At 32.9% G+C, this 24510-nt stretch overlaps 1 protein-coding gene across 8 annotated transcripts in view; it reads left to right on the top strand.

Moving 5' to 3' along the window:
• LOC132750828 (uncharacterized) overlaps positions 1 to 24510 on the top strand; it is a 66980-nt gene that overhangs the window by 38666 nt on the left and 3804 nt on the right. For all 8 annotated transcript variants that reach the window (XM_060740873.1, XM_060740872.1, XM_060740877.1 and 5 more), the window contains 4 exons: positions 1060 to 1230; positions 7204 to 7374; positions 10855 to 11135; positions 14572 to 14757. In XM_060740873.1, the coding sequence (XP_060596856.1) occupies positions 1060 to 1230; positions 7204 to 7374; positions 10855 to 11135; positions 14572 to 14757 (809 nt within the window). The remainder of the gene's footprint in view (positions 1 to 1059; positions 1231 to 7203; positions 7375 to 10854; positions 11136 to 14571; positions 14758 to 24510) is intronic.

Genomic DNA, 24510 nt, shown 5'->3' with positions numbered 1-24510 from the left:
ACCATGATGTAAATTATTCAAATACACCATTGCAGAAAAAAATATAATCCAAAATCCTTGCCGAGAACACATCATACTTTAATTGTAACAACACTGTAAGTTGTTCCTAATAGTGTAAATATGTTAAGAACTTCCCAAGTAATCAAAGTTCTGAAGGCAAAGCCAGGCCAAAATGAATTTTCGCCATAGAGTTGGTAAAGGGATGCGCTGGTCTGTTGCATTTTTTAAGATAGAGAAAATTTTGATTTTTAAATATTGTCGTTTGAAAGCACATTCAACTCCTCTTTTCATCTAGTATAATCATGCCAAACTCCATTCAGAACAAAAAGCTTTCATGTCGTCTTTAAACGAATTCAGAAAGTCTTGCGTTGTAGGGCCCTTTACCAAACTGACGTGTATACTGTGATTTTTTTTCAGGACTATTCCATGATGAGATACGCCAGATGGCGCTGCTCCTTGTTGCAAATTTATCAATTTTGTATTCAAAGCTATTTCTGTGTCTATATAATCGTTTGTAAGGATTGGCACAGATAGCATTAAGTGGTCACTTCATTTTGGTAAATAAGTCGTAGATATTGGCATATAAAGCGCTTACGTTTATAAATGGCGCCACTACAACAATATTAAATAGTATCTTATAGAAAAGAAAGAAAAAAAAAACATTTGAAAATGACAAAATACAATTTAAACTCCCGACATGTATTAAACATGAATATGACACATGTGTCAATCATAAAACATGTTTAATTTCAGTTTACAGCATTCAAAAATATAAGTCCGTTAACAGTCGTTGTAACTCTCGATAAACGATGTGACAGATAATTTAAATTTATGAATGAAATATATTTCAGTTTTTTGTTTTTGTTTTTTTGTGTGTGTTTTTTTAATTATTATTATTTACAAGGTATTAAAAAATTACATCAATATAAAGGTATTGAACATGTAATAATTTAAGTTTCAGTAAAATAGCCTCTTGCAAAACAAGCCATACATAACAAATAGAAGCCGGATCTAAATACTGTATTGTCACTGCTTTCACCTTTTATGATTCACTTTTAGATGACCAGCAACTGCCTGAGACCACCACAGAACAAACACAGGAGGCTGTTGACATGGAAGAACCGGAGATTTTAGAACCTGACATACAAGAAGACGAGAACCCGCCAGATAATGAAGAGAATAACGAGGAACTGCGTAAAGCCAGAGAGGCGATGAAGGCACAAAAAGAAGGTAACATTAAACACACTATCTACATAAAAGTCCGATTTTCTCAGTACCAACGGTTCTGTAATTCGTAAGTACTTCCTTGCTAGTTTATTGTTATTACGCAGATTTTAACACATTTTGGTTATATATCGACTGCCGGACCATCGACTTTCCTAGATAACTCGTGAGTATTCACCAATTTCTCCAAAAGCGACCAACTTCTAATCCCATCATCTGTAAGAGACAGATAACCATTAGGCTAAAATATTGGAGATAATTTGTCACGGAGAAATTTGAAAGGCACTTATTTCTCTATTAGTTTGGTAAGTAACTTGAGCACAAGCCTTGCTATTGCTATTTAATGTATTGAGAAAAAAAAAACAGCATATGAGTAAATTTTTGTGGAAAATACCAAATACCCTACATTTATTGAATTTTTAACATCACAAAATGAAAATGTTATGAGAAAATTATCAATGTTCATCTTTAAAATGTCTAGATTGAGAACAAACGTTAAAATTATATTTGGAAAATTAAATGTAATGTTACTTAATTGATACCATTAAGTGAAACTTGTGCTCCATTTCCACAATGTTGTGATTCTTCTGTTCATCTGTTCATATTAAACCAACCTTCAATCTCCATTACATGTTAGATGTATTTTGTTCAATGACCTTGATTTATCGTGCTCTTTTATTAATCTAACTACATGTATTTCTAATACCTGGTTTATAGATGCATCTGTAATTTTATCTTTTCAATACACTACCCTAGAACAGCATTTAATGACATCTACGTAGATTGCGTACTGAAACAAAGTAACTCAAATCCGTGCGTTTGATTATTCCTGTAAAATCACTTTAAAATACAATCGATGTACAAACTTTATATTTTCTGACATAAAAGAAATTGCATTCTCATGAGGCTAGATGTGATCCTTTAGAAAAAAACCAACACACTACTGATATGAAATTAGCTGCATTGGCAGTTATTGTAGATCTACAGGTGAAAAAGTTGAAGACGACGACGATGATGATATAAATTTATTAAAGCTTGAAGTTGAAATTACAACCGGCAGAATAGCCAAAATCTTCCAGTCGGCTGAAAAAGGCAAACAAGGGGCAGTTCCAAAAGAAAGAAAAGGCGGGTCGGAGACAGGCATCATAAGCAGACCGCGCAAAAACAAGAACGACCAAAAACAAATCGAAACAATCGGAAACGATAGGCACGTGAATATCATGTGCGGTCTTTAGTACCTCATTAACGTTATTTAAGAAATAATATACCCAAAACAGTGATTTTATCGTTCAATAACATCACCGTTAGAGTTCGGATGAGAGGAATTATATCACAGAGCGTAGCCCGAGTGGTATAATGATGCGTATCCGAACGACAAACAGTGTTTTTATCAAGCAATAAACTCACCGATTTGGATATATTATTTCGATTCTAACGCGACATCAACAAATTAATGCTGCCGTACCTGATATTAAGCAAAATTGCGCCTGATTTGTTTCCGTACTTATTTTAAGCGCGTTGGATATTTTTTGGTTACGTCACATGTATAATGATTACGTCACATATCTAAATATAGAACGTCAACTGTGACTCTATTGCATATTCTAACACGACCCGCAATTTTCCCTATGCAACATAGAAGTGTGTGTTATTTAAGAAATAATATATCCCAAACTGAGATTTTATTGCTCAATAACATCACTGTTTGGAGTTCGGATGCGGGGAATTATATCACGAGGGCGTAGCCCGTGTGATTTAATGATGCGCATCCGAACGACAAACAGTGATGTTATCAAGCAATAAAATCACCGATTTGGATATATTATTTCGATTCTAACACGACATCAACAAATAAATGCTGCCGTATTATAATTAGCTAAATTGCGCCTGATTTGTTTCCGTACTTATTGTCAGCAAGACACATTTTTAGTGGTTACGTCACGTGTATAATGATTACGTCACATGTCTAAATATAGAACGTCAAACAGTGATTTTATAGCATATTCTAACACGACCTGCATTTTTCCCTATTGAGCATAGAAGAACCGAAAGTGTGTGTTATTATGCAACAGAGTCACAGTTTGACGTTCTATATTTAGACATGTGACGTAATCATTATACACGTGACGTAACCACCAAAATACAACGCGATGAAATTAAGTACGGAAACAAATCAGGCGCATTTTGCGTAATATCAGGTACGGCAGCATTTATTTGTTGATGTCGTGTTAGAATCGAAATAATATATCCAAAATCGGTGATTTTATCGCTTGATAACATCACTGTCGTTCGGATGCGCATCATTATATCACTCCGGCTACGCCCTCGTGATATAATTCCTCGCATCCGAACTCCAAACAGTGATGTTATTGAGCGATAAAATCACTGTTTGGGATACATAATTTCTTAAATAACACACACTTTCGGTTCCTCTATGTTCAATACGGGAAAATGCGGGTCGTGTTAGAATATGCTATTAAATCACTGTTTGACGTTCTATATTAATTTTAATAGTGAAAATGCGGGTCGTGTTAGAACTGGTGATTTAAGTACAGCAGAGATAACAACGTTGGAAACGTTAGCATTTATTACATTGGTTTAACGCAATATGACTTTTTAACACTCAAAACAACTATTTCTCATTTGATTTTGTTAATTTTGCAACGTGCGATGAGTTTATAGTAAAAAACATGCAATCGGGAAAACTAGTTATTTATTATTATTCCTGAATTTCTCATTTACACTTATGACACTTAATTCTTGTGTTTGGACTATAAAAGAAGCATATGTGTCAATATTCCGTATGTCTCTTTATTACCAAATCTATATAAAGTATGGATGCCCCTTATTTTGTGGTTATATTTTTGCACTGATTAAAGTGTTTTTAATATTGGCAATGATCATGACACTAAACAAACAACAATGGCGGCGTGGCCGAGAGGTTAACGCGTCGGATTAGTAATCTAAGGATTGCTGGCCGTGTGGGTTCAAACCCTGTCAGGGGCAAGCGGTTGTTTCCTTGAGTAAGAAACTTAACATTCATTGCTAAAGACTGGTTGGTTCCAGGAACGTATTCGAGAGTGTTTCAATAAGCTTATAGCTTCCAGCACAATCGAACTAAAATGTATAAACTAAACAAACAACACAATATTTGCATGTATGTTGTTAATGTTTGTATAAAACAATTAGAATCTACAATGTGATTGTACATTTCACTGTATAATATCTTATTGTAAATATGAATAAATTACTTAAGGAAACACAAATATTGCTATATCAGCATAACTTGTCAACTTTGAACAATGTTAATGTTTATTAAGTACAACTAGCAAATCAATACACTGCCATTAAGGAACTGGAATTTAGCAATGCAGACCGTTTAGTTCACATTCCATTTTGCCAAGTATACATTGCCTTTGAGCTACCAAATATTTTCTCAGAAAAAAATAATAATATAAAAATGTTGGTTTTCATCAAAATAGTGCCATGGTATTGGTAAATCATTCATCTAAGTATTATTTTGTGTACAAGTAAATAACATAAAAAGTTTCCTTCAACATTGAGGTAATTAGCTGTCTGTCAAAATCAACTGACAAGTTCTATATCGGTTACAGATGCTACTTTATGTCTATGATAACGGTATATTTTAATGAATGTTTACATATATGCTTGGAAATGATGTTTGATAACTTTTGACGATTTTGCATTAGTTTAATGGTGATTTTAATATAAAACATGAAATTCATGAATTGTTTCAGCACTTCTTTGTGTTATCTTGTTCAAGATCACGTATATGTGACATTTTTTTTGGAAATCATTCATATAAATGAAAACAGTTATTTATTGACATTTTATTCATACATTGTTATTTCTTTAAATCTGTTTTGACTTAGATGTCTGTATTTGATATAATTATATACACACGTTGACGTTTGTTGTCAATTCATTGCCTGACTTCTAACCACAAATTGATGGAGTCTAATAAAGGCTCAGTAGAATAGAATGTCTGCAGTTTTAATGTGTATAATGTAATCCCAGGATGTAAAATGTGACCACTATCTTGACAACTGACAGTCCTGCTAGATATCTGACTTTGTCAACAGCAATATCAGTGAAAAACACTAATACAGAAAAAATCCAAACACAATAATGGAGATAAAAACCAAATATACCAATGCAGACAAAATACAAACATACCAATGCAGATAGAAATGCATTTACATAATTACAAAGAAAAATCTGTTTATACCAATGCAGCCATCAGTCATAGCCGATAAAAATCCAAATGCACGAATAAAATGTAAATTCTACAACGCAAATAAAAATCCAAATACACCAATACAGACAAAAACATCCAGAATTGCAGGTATAATGCAGAAAAAATATGCGTACACCAATGGAGACAAAATTTAAAATCCAAATACACCATGCTGACAAATAACCAAATACACTTTTGCAGACGAAAATCTAAAAAAAAATCTTTTTCAATTTATCTTCTGATTTTCTAGTGTAAAACAGAAAAATAGAACCCCAAAAGAACGCCCATAAACCTGTTTAACTCGAATCAGAACAAAAGTTTTATTTCGTCTTTCACCGAATTCTGTAGAAGCCTTTAACAAACTGACGTGTTCTTTGAATTTCCTCACGATTATCGAAGAAGAGAAATGCCAGGCGCTGTTTTTTGCTGCAAATTTATCAACTATGTATTCAAAGTGAAGTTATGTGTCTCTACAAACGCTTGCAAGGCATTGTCCAAATAGTATTGCAGTGTCCACAGTAGATCTGAATTATGTTTTTACCCTCTTCATTTTGTTGAATGTCCGTACCGCTGTGGTCGTCTAGACATTGGCATATTGAGCAGAACTACCACCAAACAACAACGAACATTTGGTATTACTGAGAGGGACCTCGCCTAAAGTTTTAAAATAATGCCGTATTTAAACATAGTCATTGTTATTGATAACTAAATATAATCTGATAGAAAAGAAGAAATAAAACATTTGAAAATGACAAAATATAAATTTGACCTCCCATTTCCCACACGACAGTCAAACCCTGACTACTATTGTTGAACATTTAAACTTGAATCATGTGAGACCTGTTTTAATCATATATGTTTAGTGAATTAAAACAAGAAGTATCTTTTAAAAAGATACTCGGCCGAAGTATAACCGTTAAACATAAAAATGAATGTTATCTTTAAGTTTTCAGTACAAAAAATATTAGCTATGCTTGAATGACAATGAGATGATTATTATTTCATGAAGCGAAAATACCCATTTTTTAATCATTGAATTTAAATTATAACAAATTGATATTGATGATTTTTCATGGATGAACAACTTCTATTTAAGGTGTTATTTTTACTTGTTTTCCGTTTTGAATATATAAATTGTGTAATCATTTACAAATTAACCTAAAAGTTCAAGAACTATCATTATTCATGTACATTTTAAATTATCCTTTACATTTTATTTGATAGTGACAAAACTGTCCCTTACATTTTATCATAGAGCTATATTTAGAATGGTAAGCACTATCCTTAACATTTTTAGCATGGTTAGAACTGTCCTTTAAATTTTATTTTAGAATGACCAATAAGATTCACCAATTTCAGATTGTAATTTAAAAATGACCAATGAAAATTATTCTTATTTTCAGTCCGTCTCTGTTAATTTTACAGGAAGTCAAAACGATAACAGACGGACTACGTCCGAAAAAAATAAGTTCGTTAACAGCCGTTGCAATTCTCTGTAACCTTCTGGCACTATTTGTGACAGATTTTTAATTTATGAATGAAATCTTTCTCATTTTTAATATCATTTTTAAGAGGAATTAAAATGCTACCTCAATATAAATGTATTGAACACGTCTTATTTTAGTAAAATAGCTATATGCAAAACAAGCCATTCTTATTAATATAGGCTAGATCTGAATACCGTATTGCCAGTGCTTTCACTTGTTATGATTTACTTGTAGAGGAGAAACGGCGTGCGACCGCCAGAGAGAAATTGCAGAATGCTATTGACAAGAAGGACCCGGAGATGATAAAACGTAACATGGAAGCATACTCGAAACTTAACCCGCCAGATGATGACGGGATTCTGCTTGATGCAAGGAAAACACTTGATGTACTAGATGCTAAAGAAGGTATCATAAAACACACAATCTTCATAAACATTTTAAGTCAGGATTTAAAATTATTTTTCTGAAACTTAGAATACAGTGTGGCAATACCACGTGACATTGACGTCATTTTCGGCATCATTTCCAAGACAAATGTTGCTCGATTCGGAAAAGAAAATAGCCGTAAATATTTTATTTCTGTACCAATTTCTTTGGGATATGCACCAGTCTACGGGGAAAAATATAAGCTTTCCATAGAATATTGGATCTTCGTCAGTATATAAGCCGTTTTATCAAACACTTTGCCTAACCTTGGAAGTTGCTTGTTTTAGAGCGGGCTTCAGTTGCAAGCTATTTCGTTTTCTGGCGTTATCTGGTCTACGCCATGATTAAAAAGTCAGGTTTACATCAACCGGGAGTACGGAAGGCAAAACTCTACCTAAATATGTTCATTTTTTATTATGAATGACATAAATCTTACATTTTTCTTCAATTGTCAAATCTGGCACCAGTTCCAAGTCGAAAAAAAGGACTACAGTTTAAAGCCGATTTTAGAATCCGTTGCAAATGCGAAGTTAACCATGAAAAACTTTTTATTTTCTATACAATTTACATAAACACAAATGAATATTTAAATAATTTTTCCTCGCTGCGATATTTAAGTGATTTTAAAAGTAGTAAAATTGTTGTCTGTATACTGCAGTATTTGTTAAGAAATTGATTTACTCTTTAATCATTGTTCTTTCACGGTAATGATTATGAAACATTTTTTGTGTCATGTAGCAATACTAAACATGGAATAGAAAACAGAAACCCTAAATTTCCCCTAAAACGGCAAAATTGAAAATGTTTCAGGCTCTGATTGACTTAGCTAGCCTGTCCAATGAACGTGCACATTCCGGATCACTTCGATTTGTATGCTGTAAAAAGGGTTACGCCTCGACGCGGCAATTTTAAAGTCAAATGTTATTCTTTTGTAAAGAGCCTTTGTATACATATAAAGAACCTGTAGCAATCTTTTAGTATGATAGATTAAGCTTTTTAACACAGTGGCACTCATTGATAAAAAATATTTTTATATCCTGTTTTCATACCCACGGTAACCGTTTTCGTGAACTGGATATAACTTCGTTAACTTAAGAACACTATTAAACACTATCTATTTTATAATTGCATTTATTTCTGTTGATGAACTGCATATCTGACAAATTTAGTTAATTATATCAGTCAACTCAGCTTTATCAGAGAGCTCACCAATATACATTGTAAAGAGAGGAATGGAACGGAATATTTGTGGTTTGAAAACATTTAAATCGAGTAGAACTTTTTTAACAATAATGTCTCTTTCAACTGAATAAAAACGATAGGGCTATTTGGGACTATTTCTTATCGATGTGGCCATTGGCTGTAAATGCATGGATTATTGCACGCGGCATGACCTGCAAATGTCCTAAACAGGCTTTTTGTAGCATTTTAAGATTAAAAAGGATCGCACATTAAAATCTAAAACATGATAAACGTGACGCATATACTAAATAAGTGAATTATCTGATATGTAAATAAAGAAGTAAGTCATTTGACAGTTGAAGGATAAGAATTGAAATTACTCTTCAAATGTAATCGTAATTTTACTAAGCTTATGTTAGCTATCAATTATTCAATGGACGCATCAGTGGCATATGGACCCCAGTCATAGATCTTGCCGATGTTGCTATTACAGATGTTAATGTAAATATTTATATAATTATTGATAATCATTGTTATTTCCGTAATGTTGAATGTTTTGTTTCAAGAAATTTGATTTTGATCGATGGATGATGGTTTGTAAAATCATTTATCTGTTAACTATTTTCTACTTTGTTTACTCCACATGGCGTCCATTCTCGTTCTTATTCATGGCTATTTTGGGTCTTTTTGATAAATAGAGAATTATAAGTAATGCAACTAAGTAACAATTCTATCAGATTTACAAGGCAAAGTTCCAAGTTCAAATTGTGTTTTAGTTTATCAAACTCTATAGAACTTTATTATACAACAATTCCAGAAAAATATATACCTTTTAAAAGTCTCTCTTTTGAGGACAGAAGAACCTGTTCGTCACATTCACGAGTGTCAGTGTTTGTCAGAATAAACTGAAAAATATACCTTTAGCTTAACAACACTCGCGTTAAAGTGTAACCCTTTCCATATCATACAAAAGTGTTTTTATATTAACTCTTTCTCTCACTGAGAGCACATATATTTCTTATCAATTTCGCCTTTGTGAAATAGAATAAAACACATTTAACTACATAGGAAAAGATGAGCAATACTTTAAACATCTTCAAAACGATACCAAACATTATTTTCCGACAGGACTAAATCTACGTGATTTGACGTGCACTATTGCGATACAAGTAAGTGTTGTTGCTTTAAGGAACAATCAGTTTTTTCATAATCTCTCTGTGAAAGATCAACAGTGAAAAACTAAATTGTAGAAAGAGAACGGTAGGCATGTTGCTTCGCATTTGCAACGGATTCTAAAATCGGCTTTAAACTGTAGTCCTTTTTTTCGACTTGGAACTGGTGCCAGATTTGACAATTGAAGTAAAATGTAAGATTTATGTCATTCATAATAAAAATATGAACATATTTAGGTAGAGTTTTGCCTTCCGTACTCCCGGTTGATGTAAACCTTACTTTTTAATTATGGCGTAGACCAGATAACGCCAGAAAACGAAATAGCTTGCAACTGAAGCCCGCTCTAATACAAGCAACTTCCAAGGTTAGGCAAAGTGTTTGATAAAACGGCTTATATACTGACGAAGATCCAATATTCTATGGAAAGCTTATATTTTTCCCCGTAGACTGGTGCATTTCCCAAAGAAATTGGTACAGAAATAAAATATTTACAGCTATTTTCTTTTCCGAATCGAGCAACATTTGTCTTGGGAATGATGCCGAAAATGACGTCAATGTCACGTGGTATTGCCACACTGGAATAAGAAAAATGTCTTTTTCTGTTTGTGTAACAACAAAAGAACACTCATATTGCACTCCCAAGTCAGATTTTCTCAGTGGCAAGGGTCCTCGGATTCGTCAGTTCTTTTTGTTTACTCTGATGTAATCACATTTTGGCGGCCAGTCCACCTAATCGACTATTCTAGATAATTATCAATAATCATCTATTTCTCCACAAGCGACCAGCTAATAATCTAATTGGAATCAGCGGTGAGAAACAGACAGATAACCATTAGGCTCAATGTCAAAGATCATTTGCCATTGATAAATTTGAAATGCACGTATTTTTCTATCGATTTGGTTGAGGACGACCACTGTTTCTGTTGATAAACATGCAGAAGTTGACAGTTACTTTCAGTAAAACATACAAGTAATGATACATAATCTATGAGCACAGGTCTGGAATTGCACATCTATATCAGACTAGGATACTTCTAAAATATGCCGCTTGACTAAATATATGCAATTTATTCATAACAAATTGTATCTAACCTCTTTTTAAAGAACTCAATAAAGCGTTTGAAATACGTGAGCTGAATGTGATGAGAAAAGCTTTTGCACGTGCAGAAGAAGTTAATTTCGACAATCGTCTGGATACACAACTAGGCCTGGGACATAAACTCATAGTACAGCTAGAAATGTTAGAGAAGCTGAGACATGCTGTGCTCAACTTAGACAGCAAGACAATCGCTGAGATCAAATCGTTTCCCCACCCGCCAGAAGGCGTTCATCAAACAATGATGGCAACTTTTTTATTGCTCGGAAACACTCCTAAAGAAGTTGCGGTAAGACAAATAGTTTGTTGTTTTAACACTTTAATGTCTACCCGAAGGTATATGCAGTAACTTAAATAAACCTAAAACAAAGTTAAGAACAATGAGATTAGTGTAAATATGACTTTGATTAGTTTAAGCATTTTATAAACACACGACGCCAGTGTTATAGTCTGTCCCATCAAATTTGAACATTCCATTTTTTATTTAATATAATAGTAAAATCATTTAAATTAATGTCATGTTAACCCTGACGTCAATATCTCTAGGCATGTTTTTCATTTTTTTCAAAAAGTCAGTAATATGGTCAAAATGTTAAAATTATATATTTTCCCGTCGACTTACGTTGTAACCTGACGTGACGTCCATTTCAAAATGGCGGCGCCCATATAGACGTCATTTAGGGTTCGTCTCACAATTACCGTGAAATGTACTCGGTAATTATAGAAAAATTATTATTCTTATTTACTTACTGACCAATAGCTAAATGTTATCATTAAAATGAAAAATGACAACAAAGTTGGTGTCAAAAAGGCAATTTTACTAGCAAACCATTATTTAAAATAATCAAAATCATTTGAAGTGAAAATATCAGTGAGCTTTATAAATTCTAACACACAAAGATTAAGTAAATTACCATGATATACTGTTGTATTTTATATTTTTTAAGAGTTAAAGAACAGTGAAGTATTTGATTAGATAGCTTTTCAATCAAGCGCGTATCTTAAATACCGCAACGCGTCGTAGGGGAGCGGGAACACTAGCTAGAAGACTATAAAATATGATTCTTCCCTTATTAATGTTTAATTAAAATAATTCGGTAGTTGTCTGAATTCTGTCGATAAGTGTGTATCACGTCTATTCAAAAATAAATAAATTGGCGAGGTTTGATGGGATACAAAAATATGTTACCCTTCTTATTTCGGGTGCGATGTCACGAATGCGCTAAAACTTTCCGTAGGTTTCAACTTTCACAAGAAATCGCCAACAAATACGACATTATCATGCAAATCTTTAAAAAAATATAAAGAAAGGAAAACTGATTCACTATACGTTCAGCATTGGTTTGTTTGTTACCACAGTGTCTACTTTAACTAACTCCCTCGCTAATTTAACGAGAGAACTCAGACTCGCTTTCAAGGAAAATGTAAATTATAAGAATATAATATCATGCTTTCTAGTTTAAGCAATCAAACGTAGGCCTTCGTAAGTACAGATTTAACTTTCCGTCTCACAATTCAACAAAATGTCCAGCAATACTGGCAGTGATTTGATATTATTAAGAGTAAGGTTCAATAAGCGACAATAAGTGTATTTTGTAGACTCAACGTGTTACATATAATTATTTTGTTAATATGAAGGGTTGATCGAGTCAAAGAGAAACACCGGGTGACGTTCTCAATAATTTTAGCCTTCCTAAAGTTTGAAAATATTCAGTGAAAAAACAAAAGATCTAGCATATTTTTCGCGGGAGAAAAATACCGCGTATTGTATATTTTGAAGCTAAAAGAGTAGGGTATACAGAAGTCTTGAATAACGAGATAATATGTAGGGAAATTATTTCTGATAAATATATAAAATTGTTTAAAAACAAAACATAAAATCAAAACAAATGTTATATGTAATTAATGGAAGAAGTATTTTACCGTTGTAGATTCATGTCATTAAGTGTGTTTAAAATTATTTTTAAATGTTATCAAAAGTTTTATATTATTAATATATGAATTGAAGAGGTAAGTTGCAAAATCTGGGTATACAAAAATTATTTTAAATGCCATCAAGGCAAATTTATCTCAACGCTTAATATTATCTGTTTGAGGTTACATATGCCTAACCGCCCCCTGTCAATGCCGCAACTGGAATCATCCATAAAAAACGCGAGGCATTTTTGTTACGTCATATATTTCGTAAACTGTTGTTGACGTAATAAAGTTTTTTTCATCAGGAATCCATAACATGTGATGTTGACAACTAAATTGATGGGCCGTTGTTGAATTATGGATTTGGAACATGCTGAATTATAATCGATGTGTTTCATTTACATATTTCATTTGCTAACCCAGATAACTCCACAAATTGAACAATGTTTTAATAATGAGCGACGGATTACCAGTTTAAAAAATCTGGATCATCAAAAGTGTAGGAGTCATGTCATTCAGGATTTTTGAAGTAAATAGTGGGATCTACGGAACTGGATAGAAACTGGCAATGAAGGAATCTTCAGAATGCGAATTTGTCGTGACGTTTATAAAGTTCATTGCTTAAAAGTAAGTGCAATTTCTAGATCTACTCCATGTGAATGGGTGTTCTTGTTGCTTATTTTTCATTTTTTAAAGTTTTCCATCATGCAGTGCAACTAAACTGTTACATCTTGTAGATCCAGCTTTTTAAAATAATCATGAAACGACCCCGAGAACCTCTTGTATATTTTAGAAACATGACACGTGCTTTCTCCCGTTCATCTTCAAATGGCTACGGAAAATAAACAACAGAGATTTACCATAGAGAAATCAAAATTTGCTTTCACAAGAAAGTAGACACTTTAGAGTAAAATCCTGAAAAATCTCGAGGGTGACTTTTTTTTAATTTACAAAAAAGTTTTATTTTTTATTCAACGTCGTTTTGTTAATTCATACCAGGCAAAAGTTCATTTCCATTTTTAATGGGACAGACTATAGTGAGAATGCGTTTATTAACGGGAAACGTGAAACGTGAAACGATTCTCTGTACAAAAGAGAATAAAAAATAGATCATACATGAAATACAAAGATAATTATATCAAAACATAAAAATAAACGTACGATCATCAAACCTCTCACATAAATTAAAACATATTTTACTTAAATAGAGCTCTAATTACAGTACACTTAAATAATCTTATTTAAGATACATTCAATAAAATCCTAATATAAATTATCATTTTTAAACAAATAAATAAACATACCAACTATTGCGGCGTTTTAAATGTATCGTCGTGATGCTTACAAACTGTATGAACGTTTTAAATTTGTTATGGTCATTGCATTTCCGCTTAGATAAAAATACATATTTCTTAAGCCGCGCCAATCGTTAACGTTAAATTTGGAAACAAAAATATCAGTAAATAAGAAAACGATATTATGTGAATTAAATAGATGTAAGAAAGAGAAAATGTAACTATGTAACAAAAATATAATGTTAAATCTTAATAAATTCAAAGAAGAATTTAATACATTTGATATGTAATAAAACAAAATTAAAGAAAAGGCATTTTTGTATTTCAAGACATAGATATATGAGAAATATTTTCGCAAAACGGTTATGATGCTGTCGATATGATAATCGGAAAAGTACGTCGCCTGCCGTTTTAAAAGATTCAAGAATTCGAGTAGTTCTATATGACGCCCAAAAAGTTAAATGATCAGTTTTATATTGTTGAAGCTAACCTGTTAAACTGGAATAATTTCAGGAATGGCGCACATGTCAAACGCTGATGAATAAGACTGGACGTGAATCTTTAATGCGGCGTATAAAATTGTTTGAAACCAAAAACTGTAGTAAAGATGTGGCACAAGCTGCCAAACGTCCGATAGAGGATTATTCAATGTTACAGATTCGTGACGTCAGTGCTGGGGCTGCTGCATTTTTTGGATGGGTAAGAGATTTTTATTTCATGATTATGTTTTTTAATGTTTTTAATTTTCATTTGCCAATGTCGGGTAAGATGCTACATAAAAATGTACAGCAATTGTGTCTACTTTATACGTCTATTCAAAACTAATTACGTTTCACACTTCAAAAACATAGGAAGTGACTTATTCTTACTTCACGCATACTTCATGCATATGAGCGCAATCCCGACTTTATGGGGCCGAAAATGATAAATTATTTAAATTTACAACAGTCAATTTAATAAAATCTAAGAAACGACACTTTTATAAATGAATTTAAATAAAAAGTCATAGTCTTAAAACAACACAAATTTTAACAGTGTTAATTCATATATCTCTATTATAATTTTATTATCATAAATGTTTATCTTCTGCGTTTGCGAAATTGTAACTTATACATGTATCAATAATAACTCTATTATGTTCATCAATTCACTCTTTCTCATTATTTTTAACGTTTCTGTATGTGTCTTAATGTATGAATACATCCTGTGCGAAGGTTGATTATAAATTTGCAACATATGTTCCGCACAATATCGTGCTCTTTTATTAGCCTTACTATTTCTAATAGCTAGTTTATTGACACCTTCTTCCTTTTTCTTTCAAAGAATCATTATAAATGTACTTCCCAAGAACAACATTTAATGACTTCTACTTAGATTGCATACTGGCACAAAGTAACTCCATTCGGTGCCTTTATTCCTGTAATATTACTTCAATATACAATCGATGTATATCCTTTATATTTTCTGACATGCAAGAAATTTGAATTTGGTCCTTCAGAAAAAAGAAAAACCAACACGCTATTGAAGTAAAAGTTATTCTTATTTAAATGCAATTTAAGATAAAGATCTGTAAGTGTTCAAGAGCCCGTTTCAAACAGTCAAAAGTCGTGTCTTATTTTGCATAAGAATGTACTGTATACCCATGTCTTATATCAATATTCATAATGTAGAATTTAAAAAATTCAGGATATTATCTAATGAATTATGCTATTCTTTAACAAGCTGCATGACTTTATTCGGGAAGTAGCCTTTATTCTAGCGGATGATGATAGAAATAGTACTTTATGTTCGGATTGTGTAAAACGTATGGCCAATATGGCCACACAAGTTGATAATGAAATGTTAAAGGTGTAACTAGCGACTTTGGCTGGAAAAAATACCCCGTTTTGCGACCGGTGATATAATCGATGGTTGCTAGGGTTTTCTTGTTTTAAAAATTGTTAGAAATATTGCCTAGTATTGGAAAATGGCACAATAATTCATTAATACCAGGACCTTACGATACTCAATTTTGGATTTTAAATAGTGATTCACATTGGAGTTATTAGACAAAAACAAAAAAACAATGGATATTTAGTGCCTGAGGCGCAGTGACTCTGTGTTATTCAGCCATTTTGGAGTCGATATAAGAAATAGGTATATAAAAACAGCGGATTATGAATGACTTTTGATGTACTGTTAACAATTCAAATAAAGTCCGTACTAACCAGCGCCCTACGGCCTAGATTCAATTATAATGTGGAAAGATTAAACGATCACTCACCCCTACTGACAGAGGTTTTCGTCACGCTTGAGTGCAGCGCAGATTGAAATACGCGCTTGTAGCTTCTCTTATGGAATTCTGTGTTTAACTTTTGAGACAATTAGACGGAATCACTTTTTTCTTTTTTTGTTTCTATTTCAAAAATTGATGCTTGCAAGTATATAACAAACGCTTACTATTCAGTAGTCTAAGTGGACTAATATTTTCTGGATTATACACTTGCTTATTCATACTTCAGTGTTTATGATTTGTGCATAAAGCAACATAATGGAGAGTAGCGCCGATTATGCGGAATTAGAGCCAGTGACAGTTTCTCAAAACACATAAGTAAAAATCCCCGTTTGTGTGTCAACTAACACGTCTGACTGGCGTCACATCAAATCAATACCATCTGACCTGATTTCGGATAGTGTGATTATGCGGAACCGCTCTATTATTGATAGTTCAACTTACATAGCTGACTCGCTGTTTGAAGACTACGAAACTGCTGATGATCTGATTGAACTCAATGCTTTACAGAAAATGCTTAGGGACTACCCAGGCGATTTATTTATTGACCGGCTGTTAATCGAATATACCAACTCTGAACATAACCTTGAAAAACTCCGAAGAATGCTCTTCGATATTGTGAAAGAATTTGACGGCTTCCCATATGACCGTGAAAAGGAACTAAAAAAGCGTGTAACGACACGAAGTGGAGACCCAGTAAATGTGAAACTGGCTTGCGATATTAAAATACTTCTTAATGTGATGGAGGGTGAGGACTTTTCACTGCTTAAGGATATAATTAGCATCAATTCCAGGAGGTAATGACCACAGCCAATGCCGAGCAGAATTCAACCATTTAAAGGCAACCATCGCTGCTCTGCAAGCTGATATCGTGATGATTAAACGACATTAACGCTTAGCGAATCGTCAACGAATGCGGCACATAAAAAATGCAAAAGAAGTGTCTCAGACGTTAGATAAAGAAATTAACAGTGCAAAATCATTGACAAATGATGTCAACAAGCGCCTTATTGAGACGGAGTCCAAAATCGGGAATGATGTACGCGCGTGAAAAACTTATATACACCAGAATCAAGAAAAATTTAAATCAATACAGGAATCGGTGATTAACCTTTCATCTGAATTTCAAAACGTTAAAACGCGCATAGTTTATAACATTTCAAACAAGTCTGGTCTATCCGGCAAAGTGGCAGATATAGGTTCAATGCCACCACCAATCAAGCATGAACCTATATACCAAGCTCGGGCTTCGGAAGAGCGGGCTTTGCATGCCCCACTTATGTCATATGTTCCATACGTTGCAACCCCTGCCGACATAAACCCGATCCCTACTATTATAACTGATAGAAGTAAGCCAAAACACAAGAACATGTTACATTAAACGGCGTTATGTCTAGTGCTAGCTATTTAAGTGACCTTTTAATATCTCAGAATATTCATATATGCAGACTATCAGAACACTGGCTGTATCGTGCTGACCTGTCCTTTCTTGACACCATAAATACTAACTATATTAACTATGCAATTTCCGATCCTTCACTGGACACCCTATCACGTAGAAAGGTAGGAACAGGAGGCTTAGCGTTTATGTGGAGAAAAGAAATAAATCACATGATCGCACCTTTAGACTTGAATTCGGAGCAGTGTATAGGAATACAAATTATGACCTCTCCAGAAACTTATGTTTATCTCATTCAGGTGTATTTACCTTGTAAAAATCATTCTATGATGTCATATTCAACGTATGTCGAAGAATTAGAGAACGTCATTTGTAAATTTATCAGTAAAGGTACTGTGATCATTTTGGGTGACTTTAATACGGAACTTCCGTCTGTAAGAAGTTCTGACACAGTTATAGACTCTAGAGGTGTTAAACTATTAGATATTACAACTAATTATAATTTAACTTCTTTAACTACATCATCTATGTGTCAAGGGTGTATATATAGCAATGTTCCTTACAACTCATGTAGAGAAACACTAATTGATCATATTTTTGTTCCAGAATGGTCATTACAAAACTTTATACAATGTGAAATTATAGAAGACAATTCACTATGTGTCTCTACACACAGACCTATTGTGTGCAAATATGTAATTCCGAGAATTGAGTGCACACGTCCTAGAGAACGAAAAGACGTCATTAACTGGCACAACGTCAAATCAAAGAATCTTGAGGATTATGAGACTTTCCTTGAAAATAGTGATGTTTTACATTTAGCAAATAAGATGCCAACACGTTCAATTTCCGATATTGATGAATTTTACTCTGGAATAGTTGTAATTGTTAATCTAGCAATAGATTAATACATACCTAAGGTAAAGTTTAAACCTTACATCAAACCTTACTGGAATGACAGTCTAAAAACTGCGCATAAAAATGACACTAGCCCGAGCACAATGGATAAGCGATGGAAAGCCACGTGACACAACTTCTCAAAATAGCCAAGACCCTCTTTCGGAAAACTCGTCGCCAATCCGTCTATCTTTCCTAGATAAAGAGGAATGTATGCTAGACAAAGCATCGGAATTAGATAACAATAAATTTTGGAGATTGGTTAATAAAAATAATTCAAAAACCAAATATACACCCGGTTTTGAAATGACTTTCAATGGAATTACTGTATCAGATCCGCAGGAAGTAAACAAGGGTTGGAAATCTTATTTCTCGCAACTATACTCAAAAAATAATGATGAAAACTTTGATTCTGATTACAAATCATATGTAGAAGGTGAACTTGAAACAATTAAAAGTAACTATCGAAGTAAACAACATGTAAAATACATAATCACCAGCGATATGGTAATTCTTGCAAGAAAAGGAAAGCCTGTGACCAAGACAATCTCTTTTATGAGAACTTCATTTATGGCGGAGATTTATTGATAAAATGTATTACCAAACTCTTCAATCATATGTTTGAATTCTCACACACACCTACAGATATGAAAAAGGCATAATAACAGTTTTATTTAAGGGAGGTAACAAAAAGAGAAATGATCCAGCTAGTTACAGAGCTATCTCCCTTTGTTCCGCATTGTTAAAATTATTTGAAAAGGTCGTTCTACAAATTGCAGAAATGGATGGTGGCATTCATTTATATCCATCACAAGGTGGTTTTCAAAAAAAACGTTAGCTGTTTTATGCTTCGCGAATGTGTACAATACTCCATAGAAAATAATTCTCAAATGTATACATGTTTTTAGATGCGAAACAAGCATTTGATCACACTTGGATTTCTTCATTGTTACTAAAACTGTATCAAAGTGGTATTGATATATCTTTGTTTCAAATATTTAAATCGTTCTTCGAAAATTGTTACAGTTGTGTAAAATCAAATGGATTTGTCTCCGACTGGTTCCCCGTGCTGCAAGGTACACGTCAAGGACAATGTTGTAGTCCTCAATTCTACATCCTCTTCATAAATGAGCTACTGAACAGGATTGACATGTGTAAAAGTAGCTATAAAATTCACAACATAGTATGTGCATGTCCAACCTCAGCTGATGATATGGTCATCATTTCAAATGTCAAAAAAGGGCTCGATGAACTTATAGATACATGCTTCAATTATGCCAAAAAGGAACGTTACTTTTATAACGCAACGAAATGCAAAGTTCTCGTTTTTAATGATAAATGTAGCAACAAAAGGCTATGTAATATGGGAAATAAAATTATAAGTGAAACTAACTCATATACCCATCTAGGCATTCTTTGCACAAATGACATGAACCTTCGCAAAACATAACCAAAAGCTGCCATAAACTTAGGAAAACATTCTTTAGCTTAACTAACAGTGTAAAAGGGAAAGATGGACTAAACCCTATCACCTCAAGGCGTATCTACGAAACTAAAGTTCTCCCAGCTGCTCTATACGGGAGTGATTTATGGAGCGGTGTCACGCTATCTCCTGACTTCCGGTAAAATGGCAGCGACCATGCTGTAAATTTCTAATACAAAATATTCAATTTCTACATATTCCACAACTTCAATCAACAACTATGAGTGGAAAAAAAGGAAACAAATTATCCAAAAAAGAAATATCTGTGCTTGCGGACTCTGTTTATGAACTTCTTAGTGAGAAATTTGACAAATTACAAGCGAGTATCGACAAATGTGCTTCCGAGGAAACCATCAATCATATCAAGGCCAACGTCCGTATAGGAAAATACGAGCTAGACCGCTTAGAGCAGTACACAAGACGGGAAAACGTAAGAATCCACAATTTCAAGTACGATGAAAAGGCACCTCTTCTCCCTCAAACCGTGGAACTTTTTAACAAATTAAAATCTCTTGACCAGTCTGACCCTGATGATTATACATTCACAGTGGATGATATTAGTGCTTGCCACCCTACAAAGTCAAAGCAACAGATTATTGTGCGTTGTGTGTCACGGGCAAAACTCCATAAGCTATTCTCGTTGAAGAAACTTTTGAAGAAATCAGACGTCTACAAGAACGTGTTTATCACTGAGGATATGACACAGTTACGTGTAAGACTTCTTCACATAGTCAAGAAGTGTGATGATACATCCAATGTATACACTCGTGATGGGAACACTCATTGTACTTACCAGAGTAAACACAATATCATCTCTTCCCCGGATGACCTGTTTAACATTGGTATCGAGGCAGATCTCAAGGAACTAGGACTCGAGCACCTCATCTAGGATGCGTCGGAGGATGAGAACATTCCCTCTTTGACAGACTCTTCTACTAGTCAAAATAACTTTGATATTTCTGTTTCTGTTGAAAATTGTTCCGAATTTGACAGTTCATTTATCTCTACTGAACATGTTGTGATTGACAAAGTTACGGACAAGTGCAGTTCTACTTGTAATCAATATAATATTTCAAACAACGAGAATTATGTGTTTGATATAAATAACCATAAAAATGTAGATGTAAAATATAAAGTTAATCATGACCACTTCTATTGCATTCCATTTGAATCTCAAATAGTTAAATTCTACTTTCTGAATGTTTGTGGTTTGGTCTCCAAGTTACTGATACCAGACTTTATTGATTTTATTAGGGACTTTGATATATTTTGTATAGTTGAAACTAAACTAGACCAATTTGATAATGTTAATGTTGAGGGTTATACATTTAGATCTATAAATAGAGATAATTGTAAACGTGGATCTGGAGGTGTTGGGGTTTTTATAAAAAATTCTCTGATAAAAAATGTAGTATTTCTTGATCACGCCACTGAAAACTGTTTATGGTTTAAATTTAAAGACAGATCCAGCATATTTGGAGTAGTGTATATTCCTCCAGAAAGTTCTAAATATAGTTCACTAGATTTGTTTGTTGAATTGGAAAATAGTATTCTTAATTTCAACACTGTTTATGATGACTGTGATTTTTGTATATTTGGAGATTTTAATGCAAAAAGTGGTAGACTTGCTGACTTTACAGACTTAAATAAGTACATTGCTGATAGGTTTTTTGATAACAGTACAAAACAATTGATTGGACAAGTCGTCTTATTGAATTAGGATTTCCTGTCGATCGTTACTCACGTGATATGCATAACTGTAACAATTATGGAAATAGACTTCTTCAGGTTTGTAAATTTACAGATGTCCATATTGCTAATGGTCGATGTGGTGCTGATGCCTATATAGGAAAATGCACAACTACAAATACTAGTCTGATTGATTATGTTTTATTGTCTGCTATTAACTTTCCCAAAGTAACCCACTTTGATGTGACAGATTTTAATCCACTATTTTCTGATGTTCATTGTGGTATAGAATTATGTTTTAATATTATTGGAGAGGATCTTACTTGTAATGTAGATAATTCGGTTTCGCAAAACGATAACAATGAGGCCATTATTAAATCAACATGGGATAAAAATCTGAAGGATGATTATATAAATCAGTTTGATAATATCGATACAAATAATATTACAGAAGAAATGATTAAAATATTAAATGATAAGAATTATAACGATGAATGTATTAATTCCTTGACTGAAAAACTGTCAAGTATCATAACTAACGCTGCTAAAAGGTGTAATTTAATACAAGAAAAAAAAATATTTCACAGAAAGAAAAAATGCAAAATTGACCAAAAATGGTTCGACAAAGATTGCTCGAAATTTAGAAAGGAATATTACCTAAGCAGAAATACCTATAGGAAAAATAAAACCGAAGGTAATAAAAACCTTATGATGATAAACAGTTGAAGATATAAAAAAGAATTAAATAAAAAGTTTAACAGTTTCAATGACAATGTCATAAAAAAACTGAGAGGACTAAAGCATAGTGATCCTAAATCTTATTGGAGTTTATTAAATAAATATTCTTCTGATAAAAAAGTGATAATAAATAAAATAACTAATGAGGTTTTCCATGAGCATTTCAGTAATTTGAATGCAGATATTTTAAGAAATGAAAATGACGTAGATAATTTTAATGTTAACAACTTACCAATGTTTAATGAGGCACTGAATTCGCAATTTACTGAGCAAGAAATAGATAAGGCTATAAAGGCGCTTAAGAATAATAAAAGTCCATCTATATTTGATAATATTATTAATGAGTATCTCAAAAATGCTCCTGATAATCTGCTGGCTGTACTTAAGCTATTTTTTAACATTATATTAGACTCTGGTATCTTTCCGGATGTGTGGAGCAAGGGAGTTATCTTACCATTGTATAAAAATAAAGGGGATGTTAATGATCCGGATAATTACAGGGGCATAACAATACTCAGTTGCTTTGGAAAACTTTTCACTTCGGTACTTAATAACAGATTAAATGACTTCTTGGAATCAAACAACATTCTATGTGAAGAACAAGCAGGTTTCAGGAAGCATTATAGTACTGTTGATCACATATTTTCATTAAAACTTCTAGTGGACGTATATCTAGCACATGGAAAAAAATTGTATTGTGCATTTGTAGATTATCGCAAGGCCTTTGATTCTGTAAATCGCACTGCCATGTGGCATAAATTATTAAGTTACAATATTGATGGGAAATGCTTTAAAATAATACACAATATGTATGACAAAGCTAAGTCATGTGTTAGTTCGAATAATACAATTTCAGATTTTTTCACTAGTCATACTGGAGTAAGACAAGGTGAAACTTTATCTCCAATATTGTTTTCTCTTTTCTTGAATGATCTAACTAATTTTATGTCTGATAAATATGAAGGTTTGCAGTTTCTAAAAGAACATATAAATGATATGTTAAGTGATGATGAAATGGAAGTTTATCTTAAACTGTATTTACTATTGTATGCAGATGACACTGTAATATTGTCAGAGAGCTCTCAGCAGCTTCAGTTAGCATTAAACGCTATGTCTGACTACTGCAAGCTTTGGAATCTTGAAGTAAATACAAATAAAACCAAAGTTATTATATTTTGGAAAACCAAGAGAGGTTTGCGTAATATGCCTAACTTTCACTATGAGGGGACTGTCCTTGAAATTGTTGAGCATTTCTCATATTTAGGTGTACAATTTTCATTTAATGGTAAATTCAGCAGAACTAAAACATTCCTTATTGATCAAGCCCGTAAAGCCATGTTTTCTGTAATTAGGAAATCTAGGATACTTAATTTACCAATAGATATGCAATTACACTTGTTTGATACAATGATAGCACCCATTTTGTTGTATGGGTGTGAAGTTTGGGGTGTTGAAGATGTGAGTGTTGTGGATAAATTTCAATTAAAATACCTAAAGATAATTCTACAGTTGAAACAGAGTACTCCAAATGTTATGATTTATGGGGAATTGGGTATTACCCCACTTTCAACACAAATTAAAAGTAGAGTTCTTAATTACTGGGGTAAAATAGTTAATTCTAAACATGATAAGATAATCAGCATTCTATATAGAACAACTCATAATTTATATACTCTGAATAATATTAAATCAGATTGGGTCTGTTTTGTTCGAAATAATTTAAATGAGCTTGGATTGTCGCATTTCTGGATAAATCAAAATGTGGAATCTCCTGCTTCATTCAAGAATACTGTCAACTTAAGACTGCGTGATCATTTTATGCAAAATTGGAGAAGTACAATTAATAATTCCAGTAAATGTCTAAATTACAGGATTTATAAACAGGATTTTTGTTTTGAGCCATACCTCAGCAAGTTACCTATGAATTTAGCTTTAATTCTCTTTAAATTTAGAAGTATGAATCACAAACTTCCT

This window comes from Ruditapes philippinarum, unplaced genomic scaffold (assembly GCF_026571515.1).
Source record: "Ruditapes philippinarum isolate M1 unplaced genomic scaffold, ASM2657151v2 ctg4100_1_1_1_1, whole genome shotgun sequence".
NCBI classification, from domain to species: Eukaryota; Metazoa; Mollusca; class Bivalvia; order Venerida; family Veneridae; genus Ruditapes; species Ruditapes philippinarum.
This window is presented reverse-complemented; position numbering and strand designations above follow the sequence as displayed.